At 46.8% G+C, this 24,718-nt stretch overlaps 1 protein-coding gene across 3 annotated transcripts in view; it reads left to right on the forward strand.

The window, feature by feature from the left end:
• PLXNA4 (plexin A4) overlaps positions 1-24,718 on the forward strand; it is a 469,295-nt gene that overhangs the window by 428,078 nt on the left and 16,499 nt on the right. For all 3 annotated transcript variants that reach the window (XM_061467955.1, XM_061467957.1, XM_061467956.1), the window contains exons 25-29: positions 4,986-5,145; positions 12,373-12,476; positions 15,519-15,618; positions 18,089-18,279; positions 21,688-21,857. In XM_061467955.1, coding sequence (XP_061323939.1) covers positions 4,986-5,145; positions 12,373-12,476; positions 15,519-15,618; positions 18,089-18,279; positions 21,688-21,857 — 725 coding nt within the window. The remainder of the gene's footprint in view (positions 1-4,985; positions 5,146-12,372; positions 12,477-15,518; positions 15,619-18,088; positions 18,280-21,687; positions 21,858-24,718) is intronic.

The raw sequence follows: 24,718 nt of genomic DNA on the forward strand, positions 1-24,718 counted from the left end.
TTTCCGTATTAAAAATGTCACTTTCCTATTAAATGAGGAGCTCAGTGCTGCTTTTCCATGACGTGTGGTTCTCTCGGAAGCCCGATCTCACAAGGAGAGCTTGAGCAATAGGAAGAGAAATGCAAACACGGGCTGATCACTTTCACCAAAGGAAATCCCTCCGATCCTTTTAGGTTTAATAGAAAGCAGACAGCAAAGGGTAGTAATTATACATCAGCCTGAACAAAGCTCTTCTCCATTCGCTTTGTGTCGTTTGATGTTAATCAGCTCTCCCTCTTACGTCTCAAGAGCAGACAAATATATCCCGATTGGAATCTCCGCAGATTTAGAGAGATCAGCTTTGGTGCAGGAGATTAACAAGAAGAAGGCTATGAATAGGACTGTTTTTCCTTTCTTTTTCTCTTTATTTCTGTTTGATTTTGTCCTTCCTTTACCTTCCTCAAGCAGTCTGTCATCTTCTATTAAAGCATATGTAGTGATGAAATAAAGCAAGAACTAAGTATTTCTGATATAGGAATTCCCTCAATGTCTCCTTCTCTTTGCCTGGTCACCACTGTGAGTTTGCAATGCATGTGGCTAAAATTCATCAGCCTGTTCACGTTTTATGAGTGCTAGATGACTGCTTGACTGAGTTAAACCACAGTTCAGCAGTGTGGCACACTGAAACAGGCTTTTTGTTGTCGTTATTGCAGAAAGACAAGGCTAGGGCTTCCTTTGGAAAGCATTTACTCTTTAGCCTTCTGTAATCACGACCTAATATTATAAGACATGGTTTCTAATATGGTTTGAGTGAAGAGCAGATCCAAAGAAATTGACTTACCAGGGACAAAAAAAGAAGCAGAATACATTCAGACATCTGGAATTATGGATCTTACAATGCACACCTTGTGTGCTAAATTCAGATTGTTTCAGTTTGATTTCTGTCCGATTTGCTGTCTGTCAGCTCCTACAGTTCTCCGAGGAAGCAGCCCTCGTTGTCCTAGGTCTTTGCAGTCTATAGAAATTTCTGTACTTACAATGGATTTTTTCAGTCCAGGAGAAAGTAAGCTAGTTACAGCTATGATTTCTAGAATAAATGTGTGGCAGCTTAACAACAGGTCTTCTCGCAAGCTCTATACCTTCAAGAGAAACCCACTCGTGTTAATGTCTTCGCTAGCAGTCAGCGCTCATCATCTCTGGTCTTCAGCGTTATTAAAACCCCAGCTAGGAGAAACAGGAAGATCTCATCCCCACTGATTCCCATCTGCCTTTGCCAGAATCCATGATCTTTTAACCGTTTACCAAAGGAGATCCAGATTCCCTACTGCCACTGCTGCGCTGTCACTGGGAGATGAAACCATCCATCTCTGTCAGCTTCATTTCTGTTGATAAGAATTATGCAGGGGGGCAAAGACCTTAATGTGTGGCAGAAGCTGTCAAGAGTATTGGCTAATTAATGCTTGGGAGTAGCAGGTGGGAGCTGCTCAGTGCATCCTGAGCAGTGCCATGCTCTGTGTGGTCCCTGCACACCTCACTGGCTCCAGTGCTGAGAGCCTAATCAGATCGTCTTTCCTGACAACATATTCCAGATGGATAAAGATACTTTCAGCTGCCTTTGGGTAAGGCTTTTCAGGGAATTTTAGTGTCAGGGAGGAAGTCACTACTAAGATAACAGAAGTCTCTCCTATGCTTGGCTTTTCTGGGAGTCCTTCTCCAGCTTGTTCACTGCCAAACCCCCTTGAACCTTCCTTAGCTCAATTTAAAAGGAAAACAAAGATGCCTATCCCTGGAACAGAAAGTGTATCAACATCCTGGTCTCAGGACAGGCCACTGGAACACTGCATAGATCAGGGGCACCATATAAGTAATCACAAGCTGTGCCTTTATTGTTTAAATGCCAGTAATCTGTAGTGGAAATCAGGGCTTAGCTGTGCTAAGCATTGCGTGTATATATAGACTTAGAGACAGGTGATGGCTGGAGGGGCTGGCTCACAAAAAAAGCCCAAGGATGTAGAAAAAAGTCAATAAAGACAAATCCAGTGAGATTACATGCCCCAGAGTCAGTGGAAGAGCCGGGCTTGGAGATTACTACTCCGCTTGCTCCCAGTCCCATCACTTTTCACACTGACCCCTGCACTGTCCTTATGTTGAACCCAGGACAGCTCCACAAGACAGCAGTTGGAAAACATCAGCTGAGACCTGGTATGAAGCCTGGGGCATATATGTCAAAGCCATTGTGCTTTGGGAAGGGTTTTGGTTTCTGTAAGTAATGCTTGAATTCCCTAAAATGTTGAGAGAAGCATCTTGACTGTCACTGGAATTCAGAGATTTACAGGCAATTCCACCTGCCTCATCTGTGCTTGACCTTGACTACTTGTAGTCACTCAGGCAGAGTTCTGCCACCTTCCAGAGCTGGCACCTTGTGAAATTCAAGGACAACCAAGATACAAGAGCAAATCACCATTGTCAGCTTCCAGCTGGATGATAGTTCACATTGCACGGTGGGTGCTAGTGTGGTGCAGACTAGGCAGCACCTGCAGGAAATGTTGGGTTTCCTGGACCAAATGTTGGCCTGGCAGGCTAGCCCAGGTTATTTTAAGCAGCACTAAGTGCCTTCATGTAGGGAACTGAACTGAATCCCAGGTTTTGGCATCAGAAATGAATCACACCATGGAGCTTGCTCCAACTGGCATTAGCTCATGTAATCTCAGCTGAGCTCACTGAGAGAGACCTGCAAAGTAACTTGGTCTCCAGTGTGTGACCTCTATAGCACTCTCAAAAGAGCTGTCTTAGCCTGACATCACTGTGTCATTTCCCTACAGATGTGTAGTAGTATCATAGAATCATTTAGGTTGGGGACCTTTAGGGTCAACAAGTCCAACCATAAGCCTAACACCAGCTCCCAGCAAACTGGACTTTATGTTTTGGATATACCCAAGGAGTTTGCAGAGAAAGAGGTTTTGGCAGGCAAGGAATGGGCATAGCCTGGGAGGGCTGCAATGGGCTGGATCAGCTAATAACCCCAACACTGGATGTATTTCAACAGTGCTTTTTATGTATGGTTCTGTGATCCTTTGAGATGAAAGATGTCACAGAACTGTAAATCTGTGCTGTTATTATTATCGGAATTGATGCTTCTTCAATAATTCTGGAAGTGACACATAAATAATAGCATTATGATCTAATCAATATCTCATATTTACATCTCCCCTTTCATCCAGAAAGATCACAGAGCTCTTTGTAAGCACTATCTTCACAAGTCTCTCTTAGCTGAGCAGAACAGCACCAAAGGGAGCCTGGTGAGGCAATATATGATTATGCTGGTATGATTTCACCCAGTTTCAAGCCACTTTGACATTCCACTGCGTTTTAGTATGTTAAGATGGAAAGTGATGTACAGTCCTGCTCCTATTGCGTACTACAGAAGGGAATTTATAGTCAAGGGTGAATCTGTCTAAGGCACCAAAACTAACATGTCTGCACTAGTAAAAGTGGCGGAGGAACGTTTAATGACTGTATATAACCAGGAACATCACTGAAAACCCCTTCCAAGTGCAAAGATGTGCTAAGTTTATAAAAGTTTATAGACTTCACACTCGTGTAACCAGAAGAGAGCAGAACGCTCAACGTAGACATAGCCAAGAGCTAGCAGGCAGATTGCTATTGAGCTCTGAGTGTATGCGTTTAAGGTATCCCTCCCTCACCACCCCATATGCTTTGCATTTAGTCTTGGACAGAGACTTTGGAGAAAATCACATTCTCCTTTTGAGAAATGAGAGACCTCATAAGTTGGGTCATTTTTTTTGTTCTATCTGTGAAAGCAGAAGTTGTTGCTTTGTGCTTTATTTTTTAAGAAGCCTTGCATCTACATCAGGGACTGTAGTGATAGAACAAGGGGTGATGGATTCAAACTTATTCAGGCTGGAAATAAGGAAGAAGTTCTTTACTGTGAGAATGGTGAGGCACTGGCACAGGGTGCCCACAGAAGTGGTAAATGCTTCACCCCTGGCAGTGTTCAAGGCCAGGCTGGACAGAGCCTTGGGCAACATGATCTAGTGTGAGGTGTCCCTGCCCACTGCAGGGGGTTGGAACTGGATGAGCTTTAAAGTCCTTTCCAACCCAAATCATTCTGTGATTCTATTATTTGAAATAAATAATTTCTTCTGAGAAGGGTCTGGGTCAGTCCATGGCTGTGCAGAAGATGGATGAACTTAAGGCTGAGAGGTTGAAGAGCATTTTTACCTGAATTGCCAAAGTCAGGTGGCAAAGCAAGGAAGCCACTGCTGAATTAGGTCTCATTGCCAGCTCTCTAGGGAGCATGGAATGGGTCAGAGCCCAAGGATTACTCTGGAGAGCCCTTTTATATATCAGTTCAGCTCCAAACAGGATCAGGCCTCATTGCATTTGTAATGGTTCCCATGGAAAGAGTGTGTGAATAACCATTTCTGGTACCATTTGGGTGAATGCCATTTCTACAGAACTTAAGCTGGTACTCATGGGCTTTCTATTATTAAACATACAGAAGATGCCAAGGAGATGAAGCTGAAATCTAAGGGCCTGTTCCCACAGATAGAGCAGTTTCACCTCACAGGGAGAAGTTGCATTAGGCACAAGTTCAGAACAACCTTCACATGAGCCCTAACTCACTGGCTGCAGCATCTGGAAGCCCATCACACTTAGCTGAGAGCCAAATGTTGAGATACCTTAGACAGTGGCAAGAGGTTGAAAGCAACACAGGCAAGGATGCAGGGAATCCTTCTATGTGAAACCAGATCCCTGTGCTCTCTTGAAGGAGGGAATGCTTTTGGTATACACGTTTCCTCTTATTGCACCCTGGATCCCTCTAATTCATAGGACACAGAGACCAGCAAGCAGGGCAGCCCCAGGTACCCCTAATAGAGCATTAGAATGGGTCGGGTTGGAAAGGACCTTAAGATCATCCAGTTCCAACCCCCTGCCATGATGTAATGATGTGAAATGTGTGGTGGTCTCACTGCTTCTCTTAGGTCCTGAGCTGTGTGAACCCTGACAACGTGAACAGCCCTGAGATCCCAGTGAAGATCCTGAACTGTGACACCATCACGCAGGTCAAGGAGAAGATCCTCGATGCCATCTTCAAGAACGTGCCCTGCTCCCACCGGCCCAAAGCTGCTGACATGGACTTGGGTATGTGGGTGCACAATGGGCCCTCATTGCTCCCTGGCAAAGGGGAGAGAGGAGGTGTGAGACAGCCAGGCTCAATCCACACACTGTTTGCTGGGGCAGGGTACTGCCTTTCCAGACTGAGCATACCCTTGATGCTTGTGCAAGACACAGCATCAATGATAAGAGGGCAGAAGAGACTGATTAAGTTGATGTAGATGCTCTTGCTTATGAAATCTTTAGCCTTGAGGACTTAAAAAGATCAGTAGCCATCCTCCTTTTCTGCCTACAGAGTTCAACTTGGATAAGGGTAGGGAAAAGGCATGACTCAGGCTGCTCTTGCTGTCCTGCCAAAGAAAGACCCCTGGAAAAAGAGTACCAAATGCCCAGGGTGATGTTGTCAGCAATGTTCAGGCTGCAGAGATTTATTCCTAGCTCTTCTCTGAATAGGAAGGGTTTGGATTATATATATCTTATTGCTGAGATAGTCACAGCCCAAGCAGTATTAATTACTTGTTGTGCAGGCACAGGAAGGGGGATGAAGCATCCTCCGTTCAGTGGTCTACACTCATTTCACCCTGGCTGCTTCCCTCTCCCACCACTAACAGGAGGGCTGGGAGCTGCTGCTCCAAGGTTTCCTTTCTGCAGAGGATGATGAGGTCTTAAGGAAAGATTAGTATTTCTTGTTATGAGTTTATGTATTCTGTATTTCTCAGAGGTTTATGCCTTCGTGCATGGCTCTTCTTGGAGAGTGGAAAGAGCTTCACTCACATTTCTAGGCAGTTGTGTTGTTGAGCTCTGGGGCTGTACAGCCCAGTGGAGGAGTGCTTCTATTTCTGCCCATATTCTGTATCAAGGATGCTGGGAGCAGTGAGATGTCTGAAGTTGGGGTCCAGAGGCAGATGTGGTACTACACCCAGAGGCTACTATGAAAGAATATAGAAAAGCTGCTCAAGGCATCACTGAGGTGTCCAGCAGGGAGCTGGGGACTGCATTGTGGCTGTATCTGCCAGAATTTGCCCTCAGTAAGCATCAGTGAAAGAGGCTTGAGTGGAAAATGATGGAGTCTATAAGCCCCAGAAAAATAGAGGAGGAACCAAAAGGAGAAGGAATGGACTGACTCCAAGAAACAATTCACAGCAATAACGGAGGCAGGAATGAGGGGTCGGGGATTGAAGTTAAGTGTCTATATGTATGTGCATATGTATACGGGAGGAGAGGTTTCCTGACAGAAATTACAGCAAGATTCCTGCTCATGAAAGGCAGAATAACGAAAGGAGCTGCCAAAACCAGCAGCAGTAAAGAACAGATCATATACATCATTAAGAAAGGACCCAGGATGATACTGGAGCTGCTGTGAGTCAGTTTGGCAGGGGAATGGTGAGTGAGCATGAGGACAGATAGGGCAAGGTGCCAGCAGATAGTAGGTAGAGGAGGGGGGGTTACAGCTAGATCTCTTGACCTGGTGCTGGTTGGTGGCCACAGAGCCCGTTACATTTGCATCTCAGACTGGGTGTGAGTGGAAAGTAATTTGTTCTACTGTGGGAGTGAATGATGCATCCATAATTTCATAACAAGGAGAGGGGCTTTGGACAAGGGCCTGTAGGGCCAGGCCAAGGGGAATGGCTTTAACCTGCCAGAGGGGAGACTGAGATGAGCTCTTAGGCAGAAGCTCTTCCCTGTGAGGGTGCTGAGGCGCTGGCACAGGGTGCCCAGAGAAGCTGTGGCTGCCCCATCCCTGGCAGTGTTCAAGGCCAGGTTGGACACAGGGGCTTGGAGCAAGCTGCTCTAGTGGAAGGTGTCCCTGCCCGTGGCAGGGGTTGGAACTGGAGGAGCTTTAAGGTCCCTTCCAACCCAAACCAGGCTGGGATTCTGTGATTTTATGAAAATGGGAGGCAGGAATTTTACCTGCATGTTGCAAAGACCAGGGATAAATTGGAGCCCACAGATTTTACTGTAGCTCTGACAACTGGCAGATACTGAAGCATGTGTTTGCAGGATCCCAGCTGGAGCGTGACAATTTCATGTCCAGAACTGTTCCTGTTTGAAGAAATATTGAGCTTTGAGTGGTTCTGATGACCAGCAAGTTGCAGAGGGTATCTATGACAGTCTACACCCCCTGAAGAGCAGACTTGTCCATACTGACAGGAGACTGACCATTAGCACTGATGATGCAGTTGGTGTAGAAAAAACCCAGCCAAACCAACTACAAAAAGAGCCTCATCTAGTAGAGGACTCTTGCCAGCAGCAATATAGATGCAGTCTCCTTTAGCACAGCAGCTAACAAGGTGCGAGGAGCATGGGTGAAGCAGCTAACAAGAGGATTCCCACACCCAGCCACAGCTTCAGCCCAGCCTCCTTGCAGGAAAACATACTTGTTGAGACTTGTCATCCTGCAGTGACAGTGAAGGCAGCAAGGGAAGAGCAGAAAGCACTGCTGGCCATTAGGAAGCAGGACTGAGCTCTCAGGATCAACCTGCCCCAGGCTGAATGCTCAGAATTTAAGGTCCTTTCCAACCCTAGCCATTTTCTATGATTCTAACTGCAAAGACAGCTTGGTCAGCCCTGTTGGTCCATGCCTAACAGTAGGTCAGGGCAGATGACTCTAATCTAGCCTTGAAATCAATGGGTTTCTAAACAGCAACAGCATTTGCTATTACCATTACAGCTTCCTGGGCTTTCTGTACATACTGAGGCCAGATTGCTTGAATGGAAGAAAGCAAACAGGCTAATGAGTTGTTCTGAGTTGTTAAATGCAGGGTAGCAGCAGGCAGAGTGACTTGTATGTGTCGCCAATGTCATAATGTTTGGCAGTTACCCAGACAACCCATGGAGGGGGCTGTCAGATGAAAGCACTTATTTTGGACACCCTGAGGTTATGTTTTAGTCCAAACCCCAAACTGCAGCGCTCTGGGTAAAGGCTTCTTTCTACAGTGGCTATTTCTGTTATTATTATTTTACAAAGCACTTGCCATAAATAAAATACCCCATTTTGGGGAAAACATTAAGGTGTGAGCATCACAAACCAGGAATTTGGAGTCATGCTGATGAATTCAATCTTCCCCATGTTTCGTGTGCTTTTTGAAAGGAATTGCTGAGGTGATGGGAGGTACTGAGTTGGCTGCCTTGCCTTCGGTGATGCTGTCTCAAAATCAGTGTGGATGATGGCAGGGGCTTTGGAACTAGATGATCTTAAGGTCCTTTCCAACTCTAAGTATTCTATGATTCTATGACAGGCAAGTTTTCAACTGCCTCACCAGCAGTACAGTCCTGGGATGTGGGGTTCAACTTTTAAATTGGGTCCTAATCTGGTATATATACAGTAAGGCAGAGAACTTGCATACACAGCATCATTTCCTAGGCATCTTCCATCTACATGTTCTGATATCAGCACTTTTTTGCACCCCAGAAGTAGAGTTGTTTCTCCTCTCTTTCTATAACCATAGACTGGTTTGTGTTGGAAGGGACCTTAAAGCTCATCCAGCTCCAACCCCTGCCACGGGTAGAGACACCTTCCACTAGAGCAGCTTGCTCCAAGCCCCTGTGTCCAACCTGGCCTTGAACACTGCCAGGGATGGGGCAGCCACAGCTTCTCTGGGCACCCTGGGCCAGCGCCTCAGCACCCTCACAGGGAAGAGCTTCTGCCTAAGAGCTCATCTCAGTCTCCCCTCTGGCAGGTTAAAGCTATTCCCCTTGGCCTACAAGATCCCTACATCCCTTGTCCCAAGCCCCTCTCCAGCTTTCCTGCAGCCCCTTCAGGCACTGGAGCTGCTCTCAGGTCTCCCCTTCAGGAGCCTTCTCTTCTCCAGGCTGACCCAGCCCAGCTCTCTCAGCCTGGCTCCAGAGCAGAGCTGCTCCAGCCCTCGCAGCATCTCCGTGGCCTCCTCTGCACTCACTCCAACAGTTCCACATCCTTCTTGTGCTGCTGCCCCAGAGCTGGATCAGGACTGCAGGGGGGTGACCAGAGCTCATCACATACTACACATTTACCTGTTTTTGTTTCCTACCCACCTGTTTGCACTGCTGCCTGCAGCTTACAGACAAAGGTTTTATTCTCCTGCTTCCTGTGCCAATCTGTCTCACACTTGGGAATTACTGGGAAGTAAAAAAATACTCATAATACTAAAAGAATCCCGCAGCTCTTCAGACTAATCCTTCATGAGCACAACTGATCACAAAATAGACATCAAGCTTTGGAAAGCCACATGCATTTATTCCACATGCCATTGCTGTGCACAGTCACCCACAAAGCATTTCACAGCCCTTTATGGGAGACTTGAGATCCTTAGGAAAAGAGTGGGAAGCACAGGATATTCAGTTGACTGAAATGGATTGTATGCATCAAGAAAGACCTACAAGTGCCTGTAAAGGGTGGTGTAACCAATGATGACATGCTCAAATGAAGGCTCTAGGAGGGAGCTGGCAGGTCTTCCATCCACCTGCATAATCCAATTGCCCCTGAGAACTGTTCTCTCTGCTACACTTTTCTCCTCTGTTAAATGGGCATCTTCAGGGTAACCTGGAACAAGGCATAACGTAGATGTAACATCTTCTATAGGATTTGAGGTGCAGGAAGACATCTCTCCATCTCCCCTTGAGCCATTCCCTATTCACGCTACAGCTCAAAGAAACACCTATTTGTCAAAGGCCCCCAGAATTTCCCTTTTCCCAGTCAACTTGAACAGAAAGGTTGTTTCTTAAAGAAAAATAAAGAAGAATTAAAAAAGAAGAGAGAAGTAATTCCTGTGTGCAATAAAAAGATACACTATCTGCTGAATGAAATATAAAGGCTTCACAGCAGCTGTCTCCTGAGTTTGCATTTACTGCTGCTCCTGATTGGAAGGCTTGATAAAGATAATGGGATTTCTTACCTCCCTCCCCCTCTTCTCCATAAGGTGGGAGTGTAACAAATTGGATTGGAGAATGTCTTCCCTTTGTGCCGGCTCGCACAGGAGCGTGCAGATCTGATGGCAGAGGGGACAGGGTGCTGCCAGTGAGGATAAAGCTAACAGCTCTTCACTTAGTGCTGTGAATATGGATGGCAGGGTCACCTTTTCCTCCTTCCCACCCTCCCTTCCCATTCCCTTGCTCCCATTTCCATGCCGATGGGTGTGTGACCGCCTCAGCTGGCTCTCATGGAGAAGGGGAGCGTGCAGTGCTCCTATGAGAGCAGGGGGACTGCAGCTGGGGGTCCTTTCCCTGCCATTGCTCAGATGCATGAAGAAGTGATTTGTATTTGATCAAGGAAAACCAAGGCCAGATGCTTGGAAACTGCCCTGCAGGGTGTTTTCCTCCTTGTCTTGCTTAGGAGCGGGTCTTGTGTGGGGTCAGACCAACCCTTCCTATTCCATATGTGGTTGGGGTTGGCAATCCCCTGTGTCTGTGCAGGAGCACAAAGGGTTGCAAGGGACATCCCATGATGTTCCCAGCTCCCTTGGAACAGAGGGAAAGCTTCAGCTGCTCTGAGGACCTTGTCCAGCCCTTGAATACAACACATAAAGCACAGAATGAGGAAAGCTGGATGCAACACTGAGGACCTGTGCATCCCTCCCAGAACACTATGTGAGTGTATGTGTTTCTCCCCAAAGATGAGTCAGGAGAAAGGAGGATGATAGGAACATGAAGAGCCCTGAAGGAGAGAGGTCAAAAAGACGCAATCCCCATGAGGAAGGCACGTAAGAGACACACTCTATGGCTTTGGCACTCTGTGTGGTACTTTAGAAGATCACTGGTCCCCAGCCCAGCCCAAATTTCATCCTTTTATGCTTTCCCAAGCAATAGCTAGGAACAGATAGCTTCCAAGAATCTTGTCCAGGTGGGAATGAACAGACAGCATCATCCTCAGACATCACAATGTGAGGATCTAAGAAGGAAAGGAAAGGCAACTCAGGATCAGTGCTTAGCCAACATAACCTTTGCATACTCTCTATTTACAGCCAAAGTAACACCCAGCAATAAACAGCAGCTGACCTCTTCCTGCTGATTGAAGTGAATTATAAAGGCAAGGGTGGCTTTCCCAATGCATTTTAATTGTGTAATAAGAAAACTGCTGAAACCAAAAGAAATTTGCAACTGTTCTTGCATTTTTTATATGAGGAGAAATAAGCTTGGATAACGGAGGCAGGTGATGCCTCCATATCCAGGAGTCCCTTCTAACTGACTCCCACAAATGAACAGACTTTCTGCTTTGGCTCTGACTAATGTGTATGTGGTTGGATCACTGTGAGTGAGACATGACAACCAAAAAGATAGCTTTGGATGCTTCAGATTATCTGTGGTTAATCCACAGCTTTCTCTGGTGTCACCAAGTGATAGGACATTTCTCTCCCGTTGGCCATGTTTATGTGTTCCTTGCTGTGAGTCCTCTGTGGTGGAAGCTGTGGCTCTCCTCCACATGGAGCATCCTTTGAGATTTCAGCAAGAGGTGGTACCCTGGGAAGTGTTGGGGTGCTCCAGAGCTGCATAAGGAAGAAGCATTCGTCATTTCAAGGTGGAGACTAGAGAACTGAATGTGGTCAGAAACTGGACGTCTTCTGCCCGGGGGCATGGTGCTGAAGGCTGGTGGAGATTAGATGCTCTGTGGAGCACAGTGTTGGTTCTGTCTCTGTCTCTTCTCCCCATTGTGCCTCTACTGTGCCCAAAGCTAAGTGCTTCTTGCTCTCCATCACTTCTGGATTTGTGTAGAAAGAATACTGTTGATAATTATGGTGCTAAAGCACTAGGCCTTGCTCTGGTCAGCATTGCCAACGGATCAACAACTCTGGTTGTTGTTTTATTTGTCTGTAAAGAGCTCCCCACTGCGTGCTGCTGTGCCCTAGCCTTGACCTCTTATGTCTATAAGCAACTGCTCTGTTCTGATCTCTGTACGGTGCCACTCTTTGAAGGGGTAGGTGTTTTCCTGTGCAAAAGTTTCCTTGTGATTGCAATATCATTTTGTCCAGGGTAAAGGAACAAGCCTGGAAAAGGATTTGACTCTGAACTTTGCCATATGGCTGTGGGTTTTGCATGCTTTCCTGAACGATCTTCCTGAACGTCTAATGGTTCATCTGCCTTCCCTTTCCCTCTGCAAACAGGGCTCTGGACATTCCTATGTTTTATGTGAGGCACCTGGCAGAGTGTAAAGGCAATGACTGACATACTGCTACATGCAGCCTTCACGTGTGTTTACATGGGCACAGGGATGACCAGGGCTCCATCCCCTATCACAGGGGCTTTGCACACCAGAGTTCAATGTCCCTGTTCTCCTTTCAGAGTGGCGGCAAGCAAGCGGGGCAAGGATGATCCTTCAGGATGAAGACATCACAACCAAGATAGAGAATGACTGGAAGAGACTCAACACACTGGCACACTATCAGGTAACCATGAGAAAGATGGATGGAAAGTAGATTCTCTAAGAATATTGAAAGAAGGGCAAAGCATTATTGTCTAAGATGCAGAGATAAACAGTGGTTGAATGGGCAATAACCGGGCAGGGCTCCTGCATTGAGTACATCTGTCCTGCTCCACTGACCCTGTAGTAATTACCCTTCACAACGTTAGAGATAGCCCTAAGGGAAGAAAAAGCTCTCTGTCTCAAAGGAGGAGCATCCCTGGTGAGTGAAGGATGTGAAGAGGAGATGTTGTCATGAGGACAACACGAGTTAACATTTCTCATGCAGACAAACAGAACTCAAGCTCTTCCGTCCCCCTTTTTCCAGTGCATCACAGGCCATGTAATGCTGGCAGAGTTCAGAAGGATGGAAGAGAGAAAAATGGAAGGGAAGGAGGTGTAGTGTCTAGAAGGAGGAAGAAAGCAGCATGACTGGAGCCCATGGTGCAGTGGAGTTGTCACTGACCTTGCCCTGGTCTATGTGTCTTGCCTTAGGATTGGGCTTCCCTTTGTGTCTGCATAGAATCACAGAATCATAGAATAGTTAAGATTGGAAAGGACCTTAAGATCGTACAGTTCCAACCCCCTGGCATGGGCAGGGACACCACACACCATGTCATCCAAGGCTCTGTCCAACCTGGCCTTGACCACTGCCAGGGATGGAGCATTCACCACTTTTTTGGGCACCTTGTGCCAGTGCCTCAGCACCCTCACAGTAAAGAACTTCTTCCTTAGATCTAACCTGAACTTCCCCTGGTTTAGTTTGAACCCATCACCCCTTGTCCTATCACTACAGTCCCTGATGAAGACTCCCTTCAGAACCATAAGAGAGGGCTAAAGATGTCCAAAAATATCTTACACAAGTGGTAGATCTAATGAATAATGGGGTTTTGGTCAAAAGCTCCCCCTATTCCTCCTCTCCTTGCCAAAAAAAAACAGACCAAGAAAAAGGCACCTCATTAATTTTAATCCAATGCTGACAATTGTGTCATTTCCTCAATCCTCAGCAATCCATATGCCATAATAAGATTGGTTTTCTCTTTAAGGGCTGACCTAAGGAGGCAGCAAGCAATGATTTCAAAAGGGAACAAAACTTTTCACTTCAGATTGACTACAGCATTGCTGGCTGACCCCAAACGCTGTTTTCCAGGGGGAACAGGGATTCTTTCTACTTTGTTTCACCAGCAAACCAGGCATGATTTTCTTTCCCTTCCATGCTTTTTCCAGTTCTCTTCAGGCAACAAGCTCCGAGCTGTATGGATGAGCTGGGACAGAACAGGTCCTTAGCTGCTAGGGTATTGACTTCTATATTGCTTTTCCTGGCTGTCCTGAGGGCAGATATGGAGCATGCTAGGACAGACACTGATCTTCCTCTTGCCTCAGTTTCCCTATCAGTAGTGTGGGGTTCAAACTACAAAGAGGCAATAACTGCCATCCCTGATTGCTGAGGGGCTATTTAATTAGCCTCTGCAGTGCTTTGAAGATGAAGAAATCTTTGCAAGTGCTAATTATTATTATTACACAGACAAGAGTTCCATGTTGTTAGCACAGGGTTTTTTTTTTTCACCAATCTCCTTTTTATGATGTCTTATTTATCACAGATATTCCTGATACGACTCCACTGAGCCACTGCCTTGTTAACATTTCTCATACAGGACCCACATGAATTGCCTAGCTGTAGAAATGGAAAGTCTGGCTGGTTTCAGGAGACTCGGTTGTGTGTTCAAACACTGTCCCATAATAGAATCATAGAATCAGACAGGTTGGAAAAGCCCTTTAAGCTCATCCAGTCCAACCTTACCCCAGCACTGCCAAGGCCACCACTAACCCATGGCACTGAGGCCTCGTCTCCACGCTGTGTGAACACTTGCAGGGACGGTGACTGCAGCCCTGCCCTGGGCAGCCTGTTCCAATGCCTGAGCACCCTCTGGGCAAGGAATTGTTCCTCAGCTCCATCTAAACCTGCCCTGGTGCAGCTTGAGGCCGTTTCCTCTTGTCCCATCCCTTGTTCCTTGGGAGCAGAGCCCAGCCCCTCCTGGCTCCATCCTCCTCTCAGGCAGTTGGAGGGAGCCATCAGGTCCCCCCTGAGCCTTCTCTTCTCCACACTGAACCCCCCAGGTCCCTCAGCCGTTCCTCATCAGCCTGTTCCAATGCCTGATCATAGGAGGAGGTCCCATACAGCCATAGGGAGGGAATGTCCTGTGTAAGATAGAAGGGTGGAAGGTCCACCTCAGCCTGCTGGGGTTTCATTTTAAAGGACAGGAGGAGGACATAGAGTCTTTGCAGGCTGCTCCCTTATAAGACAGGAGAATGGATGCTGGGGGTGAGCGGCTGGCACGGGCCACAGCACTGGCTCTGCTCCATCTCCGCTGAGGAGGTTTCTGACCCAGGGGCTCTGCCTCCATGATGACAACATTGCACTGTCTGAGACCCTTTGATACAGCAAAAAGAAGGAAGCCCTGTTAGTCACTTCAGTCCAGCAGTGCATTTGTCACTGTGCACTCAGAGGTTGACATGATCAGTCAAAGTGGGAAATGTAGATCTCCATTTCTGAGCTAGGTGCCTCTGCCTGCAACCGAGGTGGAAGACATAGAGAATTACACATCAGTTTTATCATCCCATATGGGACAGCCCATTCTTGGTGTTTGAAACAGCTCAGATGATTTTATTCTTCCCATGATCCTTGTGAAGAACCTACTGTCTGCTTTACTGAGGTTAATGCAGGGACTCACTCTGTCATCACTGGGCTTTAAATCAGGGCCTGAATGGAGCAGAGTCTTCTTTGTCATCACTTGTCCTATTGCCCAAGTACAGGCTTCTAGGTGGTGTAACAGGAGATTTTGTTCCTTTTTTTTTTGTTGGTAGACACCCTGAAGAAAGCATTTAAAACTTTGGGCCAAAGCTACTGTCCTGCCTATGGTGGCACTGATTTACTGCTCAGTTCCTGCTGTTTGAATTCCTGCTGTCCTCAGCATGCTCCTCAGCCAGTTTTCAGAAGCTTGCTGTCAAAGTCCCTATTTCTCTACAGGTGCCAGATGGATCTGTGGTAGCTTTAGTCTCCAAGCAAGTCACTGCCTACAATGCAGTCAACAACTCCACAGTCTCTCGGACATCAGCCAGCAAGTATGGTAAGGATTTGTGTGCTGATACAGCTTGAAAGAGCACTGGACAAGAGATCCCAAACATCATGGTGGTTACAAGACACTGAGCACCAGCAGAGAGAATGACAGGCAGATGACTAGTCGATAAAGTTGCTTGAGAATAGCAGAAGGAGAGGACTTTGCCTTCTAAAACTTCAGCATCTGATCCAAGCTGTTAGTCAAAGTGTTTGGATTGCTCTTGGGGACGCTTCTCCTCCCTCATTAAAGAAACGAGGAGCCTATGTAGTTATCTGTCTACGTTCTGGGTCACTGAATCTCACTCTTAGACTTTCCATAGGGAGGGGCAAGAGAGAAACATAGCACACTATGGGCTCAGTTCTAGCGGGTAGAGCCCTTGGAGCATGGCCTGTTTTGAAGATGAATACGTGACACAGATGAACAACAATCTACATAGGACATAGCCTTTCTACAGTTGTATCTCAGTGTGGGTGTGGTGTGTCCCAAGGGAATCCCACCTGGAATAATAATAAAAAATGGCTTACTGAAGTCTTATATCACAATATATCAAGGCAGTGGGTTGTTGTTCCCGTTTTACCCATGAGATAACTGAGAATGAAGCAGCTGTGAAATACAGAACAGGTAGAAATTCTTCTGTAGAGACAGAGACCTGAGTCTCACCCACACCATCGCACACCTTTCTCCCCTGTGCTAGAATTCCAGCCGGGATGTGTCTCACATGGTGATACCAGATGGCAAAGCAAAATGTCTCTTAATATGCAACCACAGTTCTGCAAAACCACCCTCCAACCTGCGTGGAGCTGTCATATCACTTTATTATTACCATTTAATTTATGAAAGCACCTCCAATCCTCCTTACTCCCTTTAGCCTGAGGAAAAGCATGGCTACTCAATGTCCAGAGGAGCCCCCTTCCTCTTCCTCCAAGGACATAAGCAGTCCACCAGACCTTATTAATATTCATCCTTTTTGCCATGCTGTTGCAATTACTGAAAGACACGGTGACCTTTCAAAAGGAAGACCTGAGGGGGGGTAATTTCTCTTGGATTTCCTTAATTCTTCTGCCATTTGATTCTTCAGGAGGAGGGAGTGGGGAAGAGTGCGGAAGAGTGCAGGGGGAGGAGAAGATGCAGTGGGTCAGAAGTGATTGTTAATTGCAATTAAGAAAACAGGATCCAGAGAGGAAAAAGGATATTCCATCTGATAATTAGTATGGAGAGATTGGTAATGCATTAATGAGACTGATTCAGATCTTGCTCCAGGAAGGTGCAATACTCTTCTGTTAATTATGGTTGGGAAAGACTCTACCTGCAGCATTGCTGGAAGATCAGGGAGAAGGAAATGCTCCGTGCCATCACCCAGAGGCAAAGGGAGATAAAATTTGGAGGCTAAAGGTGTCCTTGGAGAGGAAATTTGTATGAGTCTACCTGAGGTTCTGGTTTTCTTCCTGTCAACACAAGATTTTGGAGCAAGGAGTGAAGAGGGTGGATTTGGATTTATGGTTATGTAGAAGTTATGGATTGCTCTAATGCCAAAGGAGGGAGTGGAGGTAGCTCCTACTAAGTCTGGGTATGGGGAGCTATGCAACAGGTCACGTTAGCTACATCAATATTACTATGCATAAAGTCCATGGCCTGTTTTCTGGCCATAATGCCAATCAGCATAGCATGGTATAGCTATTGTCCATACCACTAAGCACTTGGTAGAACAAGTGGTGTTTATACCACTGGAAAAGCACTTGGTAAACCAAGTGGTATTTAGCCATACTGGTTACTGTGAGTGCCTGGTACTATCCCCTGACCAAGTCCTGGGCAGTGTCTGACACTTATAGTCCTGGTTGTCCGAGGTCAAAGCTTCACCAGGAAGTGTGATAAGAGCACAGGCAATTGAAAGTAAGTGTTTGAGCCTTGCTTAATGTAATAGCGTAGACACTTATATCACATCTGGCTTGGCTGACATCCCTTGTCTTTGCTCAGCAAATCAGTCATAAGATAAAGCTTTGATAATAATTAAGCATGGCCCATACAGCTGCTTGGGGGACTTCTCCATCTCATATTATAACTGCACCAGGAGACACCCCCCTGTTGCCTAATGTTATGAATTGGTTGGTGAAAATGTATTTAATACTATAATGGAAATGCAGAGCTTGTGAGAACAGGGACATTGCTGTACTAGATACAGCTTTCCCACTTTGGAGACCTGAACTAGCATCTCCCCAGGGTGAGATGTTAGTTCAGGTCTCCAAATCACTCACCAGCTGTGACTGTCTCAGCCCCACAGCAACATGTGTATGAGCATCCACTCCATATACTGAATGGGAGAGGCACCTCCTACCAAACCCAGACAGAAGAAGTCCTCTTCTTGCCTGTCTGATGGAAACCTTCTACTATGTGGCATGTCATCAACATATTTCCTTGGTGGAACCTGTTAATCCCAATTCTGGTGCTACTAGGGCTGACACATGTGCGTTTCTCCTTGCAGAAAACATGATCCGGTACACAGGCAGCCCAGACAGCCTCCGTTCCCGCACACCCATGATTACCCCTGACCTTGAGAGTGGAGTCAAGATGTGGCACTTGGTGAAGAACCATGAACACGGTGACCAAAAAGAGGGTGACCGGGGCAGCAAGATGGTTTCTGAGATCTACTTGACGAGACTTCTTGCCACCAAGGTAAATGGGGAGGGCAGGGAAGAGGGTGGGAAATGTTGTTTTAAAGGCTGCAGTGGAAATTCTTGCCTGTGAGAAATGAGAGGCTGCTCAACGGATGCTGAAGGGGAATAAAAAGAGAAGAGCAGAAGGAAAATAGAGCAAGAGGAGTGCTTCATGTAGTAGTTTTGTGGCATAAACCCTTATTCCTCACCTTTCCTTCGGCCTGTAAAGATCCTTGTGCTAATGAATTGGCAGGGGATTAAACTGACCATGATGGAACTAATAGATAGCCAGCTCCAAGGAGAGAAAGCAGAGTCAAATGCTCATCCCCACTGCAACATGGAAAACCCAGGGTCTCCAAAGAGAAAATACAGCTTAACTCTGGTAGAGGCAGAGCAGGGACATCCTGAACAGAATCTCCTGACACATCTCACACATCAGAGCTGGACCATGGCAAGTCTTTGCAGAGAGGATAAAGACAACATTGGAAGTTGGTAAGATCCCATCTGCTCAATCCACAGTCTCCAAAATGATGGAAAACGGCCTTCTACATGGGTGCAACTGCCTGCCCAAAAATAACTCACTGCCATTCAGCACCACACTGTCCCTTCCCTAGGAAGGGGATGGCCAGTTGTTGCTGCAACTGGCTTGCTTTGGGATCGACAAAAGATCTCAGGCCTTTTCACCTTCTTCCATCTCTGCCCAAGACTATCCTCCACCTGACTCACCTCTAAGGGGTCTATGAGAGTGTAGGCAAAAGTGGTTGGCCGAGTTTACATGTATTTGCTCTTTTAGATTAGGTATTAGAAGAAGCTCTTCCCTGTGAGGGTGCTGAGGCGCTGGCACAGGGTGCCCAGAGAAGCTGTGGCTGCCCCATCCCTGGCAGTGTTCAAGGCCAGGTTGGACACAGGGGCTTGGAGCAAGCTGCTCTAGTGGAAGGTGTCCCTGCCCGTGGCAGGGGTTGGAACTGGATGAGCTTTAAGGTCCCTTCCAACCCAAACCAGTCTGGGATTCTATGATTCCACCTTGTGAGTATTGGTCTCCTTATAGAAGCCTGCATTAATGAAGAGGCAACAGCCTTCTTTTGCACTAAAGCAGGGACTAGGGCAGGTCAGGAGGAAGGCAGTGTAATCAGAGACAGACTCCCTGTGAAGTTCTGCTGTCCTCTTACAGCACAAAACATCTCTGTGCCCAAATCTCTCTAACGTAGTAGTTACCTCAATGCATCCCACAAGTGGAAACTGCAGGGCAGCTGTGGCTCAGGTGTGCCTGATCACGGTGTTATCTCACCCTGTTCTGAACAGGGTTAAACCAAGCAGTGATCAAACAGCCCAATCTTCTCCCTTCTCTCAAGTTTTGACTGTCATCATTTCTTGTCAGGGCACAAACCCAATTTCATGTGCCCATGCAATCTCTATCTGAGTTTCCCCATCTCCATCACATGCCTAAGCCCTATCGTACAGTTTTACCTGCACATTTATTCCTCATTTCGCCTCTGATGTCTGACTCTCCCTGCAGTCTCACTCAGTCTGTCTTCATTGCAATAGGATTTGGAGATTAAGTGCCTGGTACATGCCCATCTCCCTGGCATCAAGCTGCACAACATAAAAGCAAATGGTGCTCCCCAGGGCTCAGGCCCCAGCTGGTGGAAACCAGCAGGCACTGGACCGTGCTGATTTACACTGTCTGGGGATGCAGCCCTTACCCCACCACTGAATCACTTTTGCTTTCCGGATCACAAACTCAACACTTGGGGGGGGGGGGGGGGGGGGATTTGGTTAAGATGTTTTTGTGGAGATGGCAGGAAAGCAGCTGTGAAACAGGCACAACAACAGAGACAGTGGAAAGGCTGAGGGTTTATTGTATCCTCTCTTGGGCTGAGCAATTTTCCTGTCTCATCATGACCATTTGAGGGAGGGAAAGAGGGAAGAGAGCAATTGCTGGTAATGCAATCCCAGGGAATACTTAGTTAAACCGACAATGATTTTTATTCTGGTAAATCCCTGACCTCAGAGACCCAGAGTCTCTCGCCTAAAAGCCTCAGAGGCTTTCTTTGTGTTTGTGTGGGTGAGCATGTAAAGAGCTAATTCCCTCCAGAAACTGAACCTAAGGGCAGCTCTTCCGTGTCAGACCAACAAGGTTTCCCCTTTGGAGGCCCTTTCTGAGTCAGACATGTGCTGCAGGGCTTTAGTTGCCCTGCAGGAGTTCACACCAGCAAAAGGTACCTCTGGTTGCTTCCCAGAGAATAAATCAAGTGGGGAATCAGCAAGAGACACTGGCTTTCTAATGGAGTATTTGTTAGTGCTGTGTAAACTTGAGCTGCTGTGGTGGAACCTGGTGCTTTGTTTCTTGTAAGGAGAATTCTTTTTTCCTGGGCCTGCAGAGAAAAGGGAAGGTTTTATTTTTGAGAACAGGAAATCTTGCCTATTGTTTGCTGGGGATTTGATTGATTTCTGGGTGTTTTGCAGTTATTTTATGGTTTGTTCATATGTAAATGCTTATGAAGCACTGGTGGTGGAGCAGAGGTTCAAGAATGGGCTAGAGCTCCACATTCAGCAGGGAAAGGCTGCCAAGCCTGGTTCCCCCACCCCGACTAAGACTGCAGCTCATGTGGTTAACACAGACCCTCAACTTCCCCCTTGTCCAAACCCAGTTACCTTCTGGTATTCCAGCTTCTTGCTAATAGTCAGCAGTCCTCAGCAGCTTGTTCAGGTGTCCTCCACCATAGGGATCCTTCTTGCAGAGGAGCATAATACCTCTGCAGTCTCTGCAGTGGACTTTACTGAGGTCTGCAGAGCTCATTGCTTCTATAGTTTGCCTCACTCCAATGCCAATGGGTATTAAAAAATGAGGAGGCTTCTTGGGCTTAAGATGAAGTTTGTGTTATTTATTATACTACTCACATATAAACCAGCCATCTCTCGCCAGGTACTCTTGTCCCATTTCTCTCAATGACACCTTCTGCTCTGCTCTACAGACATCTGACTTTTATTCCCAGCTTCAGAATTAGCCTTGGAAGAAAGCCAGTATATAAAGTGGCCAGATTTTGTCTCATGCATGCACTAAAGCAATTGAGGATGGGATGCAGAGGAGAGGAAACAAATCAAGGCCTCTCCATCACCATAGACCTGAGATAAGGCAAGGTATCTACCACAGCTCAGCAGAGTACAGGTAGCAACTTGAACTACTACATCTGGCTGCTAAGCAGAAGTAGCAGACATTGTGAAGATGCACGTGCCTGCTTAAGGACATCTGTATTGGAATTTCCAACTCATGCCACATTTGACAGGTATTAGACAGCTCCCACTTTTCAATCACACTTTCTGGGCCTGATCCACACACACGCTCTGTTTCCAGTGGGGTACCAGAATTCAACATCCTCTTCCCACTTGGCATCTCACGTTCTTTTTCCCTTCCTTCTCCTAACAGGGCACCCTCCAGAAGTTTGTAGACGACCTCTTTGAGACCATCTTCAGCACTGCTCACCGTGGCAGTGCGCTCCCCCTGGCTATCAAATACATGTTTGACTTTCTGGATGAGCAGGCTGACAAGCATAACATCCATGACCCCCACGTGCGGCACACCTGGAAGAGCAATTGGTGAGTGAGACATCCCAGTATAGCTCAGCACCTCATTCTGGACTGGAAGGAGAGTAGAGGGACATGTGGTTTGGAATGTGGTTGCTGCGGGAGCTGAGGAGCCTGGTATAGGGTTCAGAGCACCAGGCTTAGTCTTCCCAAGCTGATGGGGAAGTCAGAAGACCCTAGAATCTAAAGGATGCTCTCAAGGATCAAATGCTTTTCTAAACAGGTCCCTGCTTGGCCTGGATTACATGGGAATGGCAGTATTTATGTGGGACCTTATGGAGAAAATCTAACAGACCCATAGGAATACCTAGGGAAGGATGGGAGAGGATTTTGCACCACTGTCTTCATCTAGACTAAGTGTTGGAATTCGAACTATAGTCAGTGGGATGCTTGAGCTGCAGTGTTTGCCTACACAAGGGCAATATCTATATTAAGGTATCCCAGACATCCACAGGGGATGTGGAGCATCCACAGGAGACTTATACCCTCCTGGGCTGGCAGCTGGAAGCCAGGAGAGCATCTCAAATGGTACTAAGCGCTTAAAGGCTCTGGAGCTGGATGTGAGCAAGTGACAGTCTGACATCAGCCCCCTGCTCTAGCTGCCAGGCAGCAGCCTCTCTTCATACATGCAATGGGACAGCCTGGAAAAGCCAGGATCAATGGGGAGAAAAGATCTCTGCAGCTCCTCTCTGCTGAGTCTCTGTGTTGGAAAGAGTCCCCTGGGGAATGGCTCCCTCCCCTTCTCCTGTGCAAATACAGGGACTATAAAAGGAACAGCAGAGGAGAGCCGTGGGGCTCCCAACTCATGCATTTTTAACTTTTACCAGCCATGCTGATGGCAGATCATCCCAGCGCAGTGACATAAAAAAAGAAACCCCATGCACCAAAGAGGCTTTCAACTAATGAAACATTAGCATATTATTAACATTATCTGCAGCACTAATCTGAGCCTGATTGCAGCCACTCAGACTAAATGAGCAGGAGGTTTATTTAAGGGGAGGGAGGGAAAGGCAGTGTGTGTGTGTATGAGGGAAAAGGGGCAGTGTGAAGAAATCTGTTCAATCAGATTAAATTAACTCAAAGTCACATCATGGGCTTCATTATTCCCAGCTAGGGACTTCATCCCTCTCAGCCCCCTCCGTGTCCATACACGCATACATGCACTCTCTGCTTGACCTCACTGCTGTGTTTGCCATCCAAACACCTGCAGAGGTTCTGCATGGTTCATTCATCTACTCATCCCCCAACAGATCATAGAATCACAGAATGGTTTGGGTTGGAAAGGACTTTAAGATCATCCAGTTCCAAGCCCTGCTATGGGCAGGGACACCATGTTGCCCAAGACTCCATCCAACCTGGCCTTGAACACTGCCAGGGATGGAGGATTCACCACTTTAAGCAATCTGTGCCAGTGCTTCACCATCCTCACAGGAAAGAACTTCTACCTTATACCTAACCTGAACTGCCTCTGTTTCAGTTTGAACCCATCACCCCTTATCCAATCACTAGAGTCCCTCTCCAGCATTCTTTTAGGCCCCCTTCAGACACTGGAAGCTGCTCTGAGGTCTCCATGCAGCTTCTGTTCTCCAGGCTGAACAGCCCCAACTGATACCTCCATCCCCAGCCTGAAATGTTCCCCCCCACCTTGACTCCATCAGCTCTTTGCCAGCATCTCCCATCTCTGAGTTTGGCTGATGGGATTACCTGTGTGAGGCTTTCCTTACATTCCTTCTGTGATTTTGCTGGCTCAGGAGAACACACAGTGGTTTAGGAAGGAAAATGTGGTGTCATCCCTCTGTCAAGACATGTTAAACTGCCTGCTGTTACCCAACATGTATCATACTTGGAGATGAATTCTTTATGGTGCTGAGAACACGGGGGGGCAAGGAGCAAAGGGAAGGAACTGAGGAACTGGGGAGCTTAGCCTGAGCATCAGGTGGATTTGTTAAGCTGAAAAATAACTTCCTCTTGGGAAAGTGCAGCCCCTGAAGGTAGACTTAACAATCTACCTGTCAGTCAGAGAAGAGTTTCACTCTGATCAGTGACACATCTCATTTCCTAGGCCATGATCATATGAATTCATGTGCCCTGACAAAAAGGCTCGAGGCAGAGGCTGGAGGTAGATACCTCGGGGTATCCCCTACAAATGAACTGCTTTTTTGAGAAAAAGGAGGGAAAATAAGGCTTTGGATTGCAATTGGAATAACATTTCCTTGGTTAGGGCAGATACATTTTCATTTCAAAGGTTGCAGTACTTATTTCCCAGTTCCTTTCTTGACTTGAGGCAACAGGGTTTTCCCTATCACTTAATGACTGCCTCATGCTGGGATCATATCTGGACTTGGACTTAAGCTGTGGAGTGTGATAGTACACAGTGTCCACAGCACAGAGTGCATACCATTAACACTCCTAGTCTCAACTTGGGAGCTCTATTACCTGCTTTCCCATGGGGTTGCTGTGAGGGCTAAAAGCTAAGTCTCCCAAAGACAGAAGTTCACCCTAAGTTTTGCAGATCCAGTGTTTGATGAAGCAGCCAACAAGTGCATCTTTACATTACAACCTATTGTAGAGAATCTAGGAGTAATTTTCATTACCTCAACAACAACCCCATTAATTTATATGAAACTGCAGTAAGCTGGCATTAAGACTGACAAAGTGATTTCTAAGGATAACAGGGACAAAAGCCACCCCAAGGTGACTCCATTGCGATCCTCACAGTTCCGTAGGGGAGGAATATATTGTATATCAGAGCTTATCCCAGAATCCTTATCTCCACACCATGACATTTGATTCCCACCTACCATTCACCATTGCAACCACGCATAACAAAGCCTGTGAACCATGCACTGACTGACTCACCTCTCCCACCTCTC

This window comes from Pezoporus flaviventris, unplaced genomic scaffold (assembly GCF_033815535.1).
Source record: "Pezoporus flaviventris isolate CSIRO_AGI_PZ_B2104156 unplaced genomic scaffold, CSIRO_AGI_Pfla_v1 ptg000046l, whole genome shotgun sequence".
Lineage (NCBI taxonomy): Eukaryota > Metazoa > Chordata > Aves > Psittaciformes > Psittacidae > Pezoporus > Pezoporus flaviventris.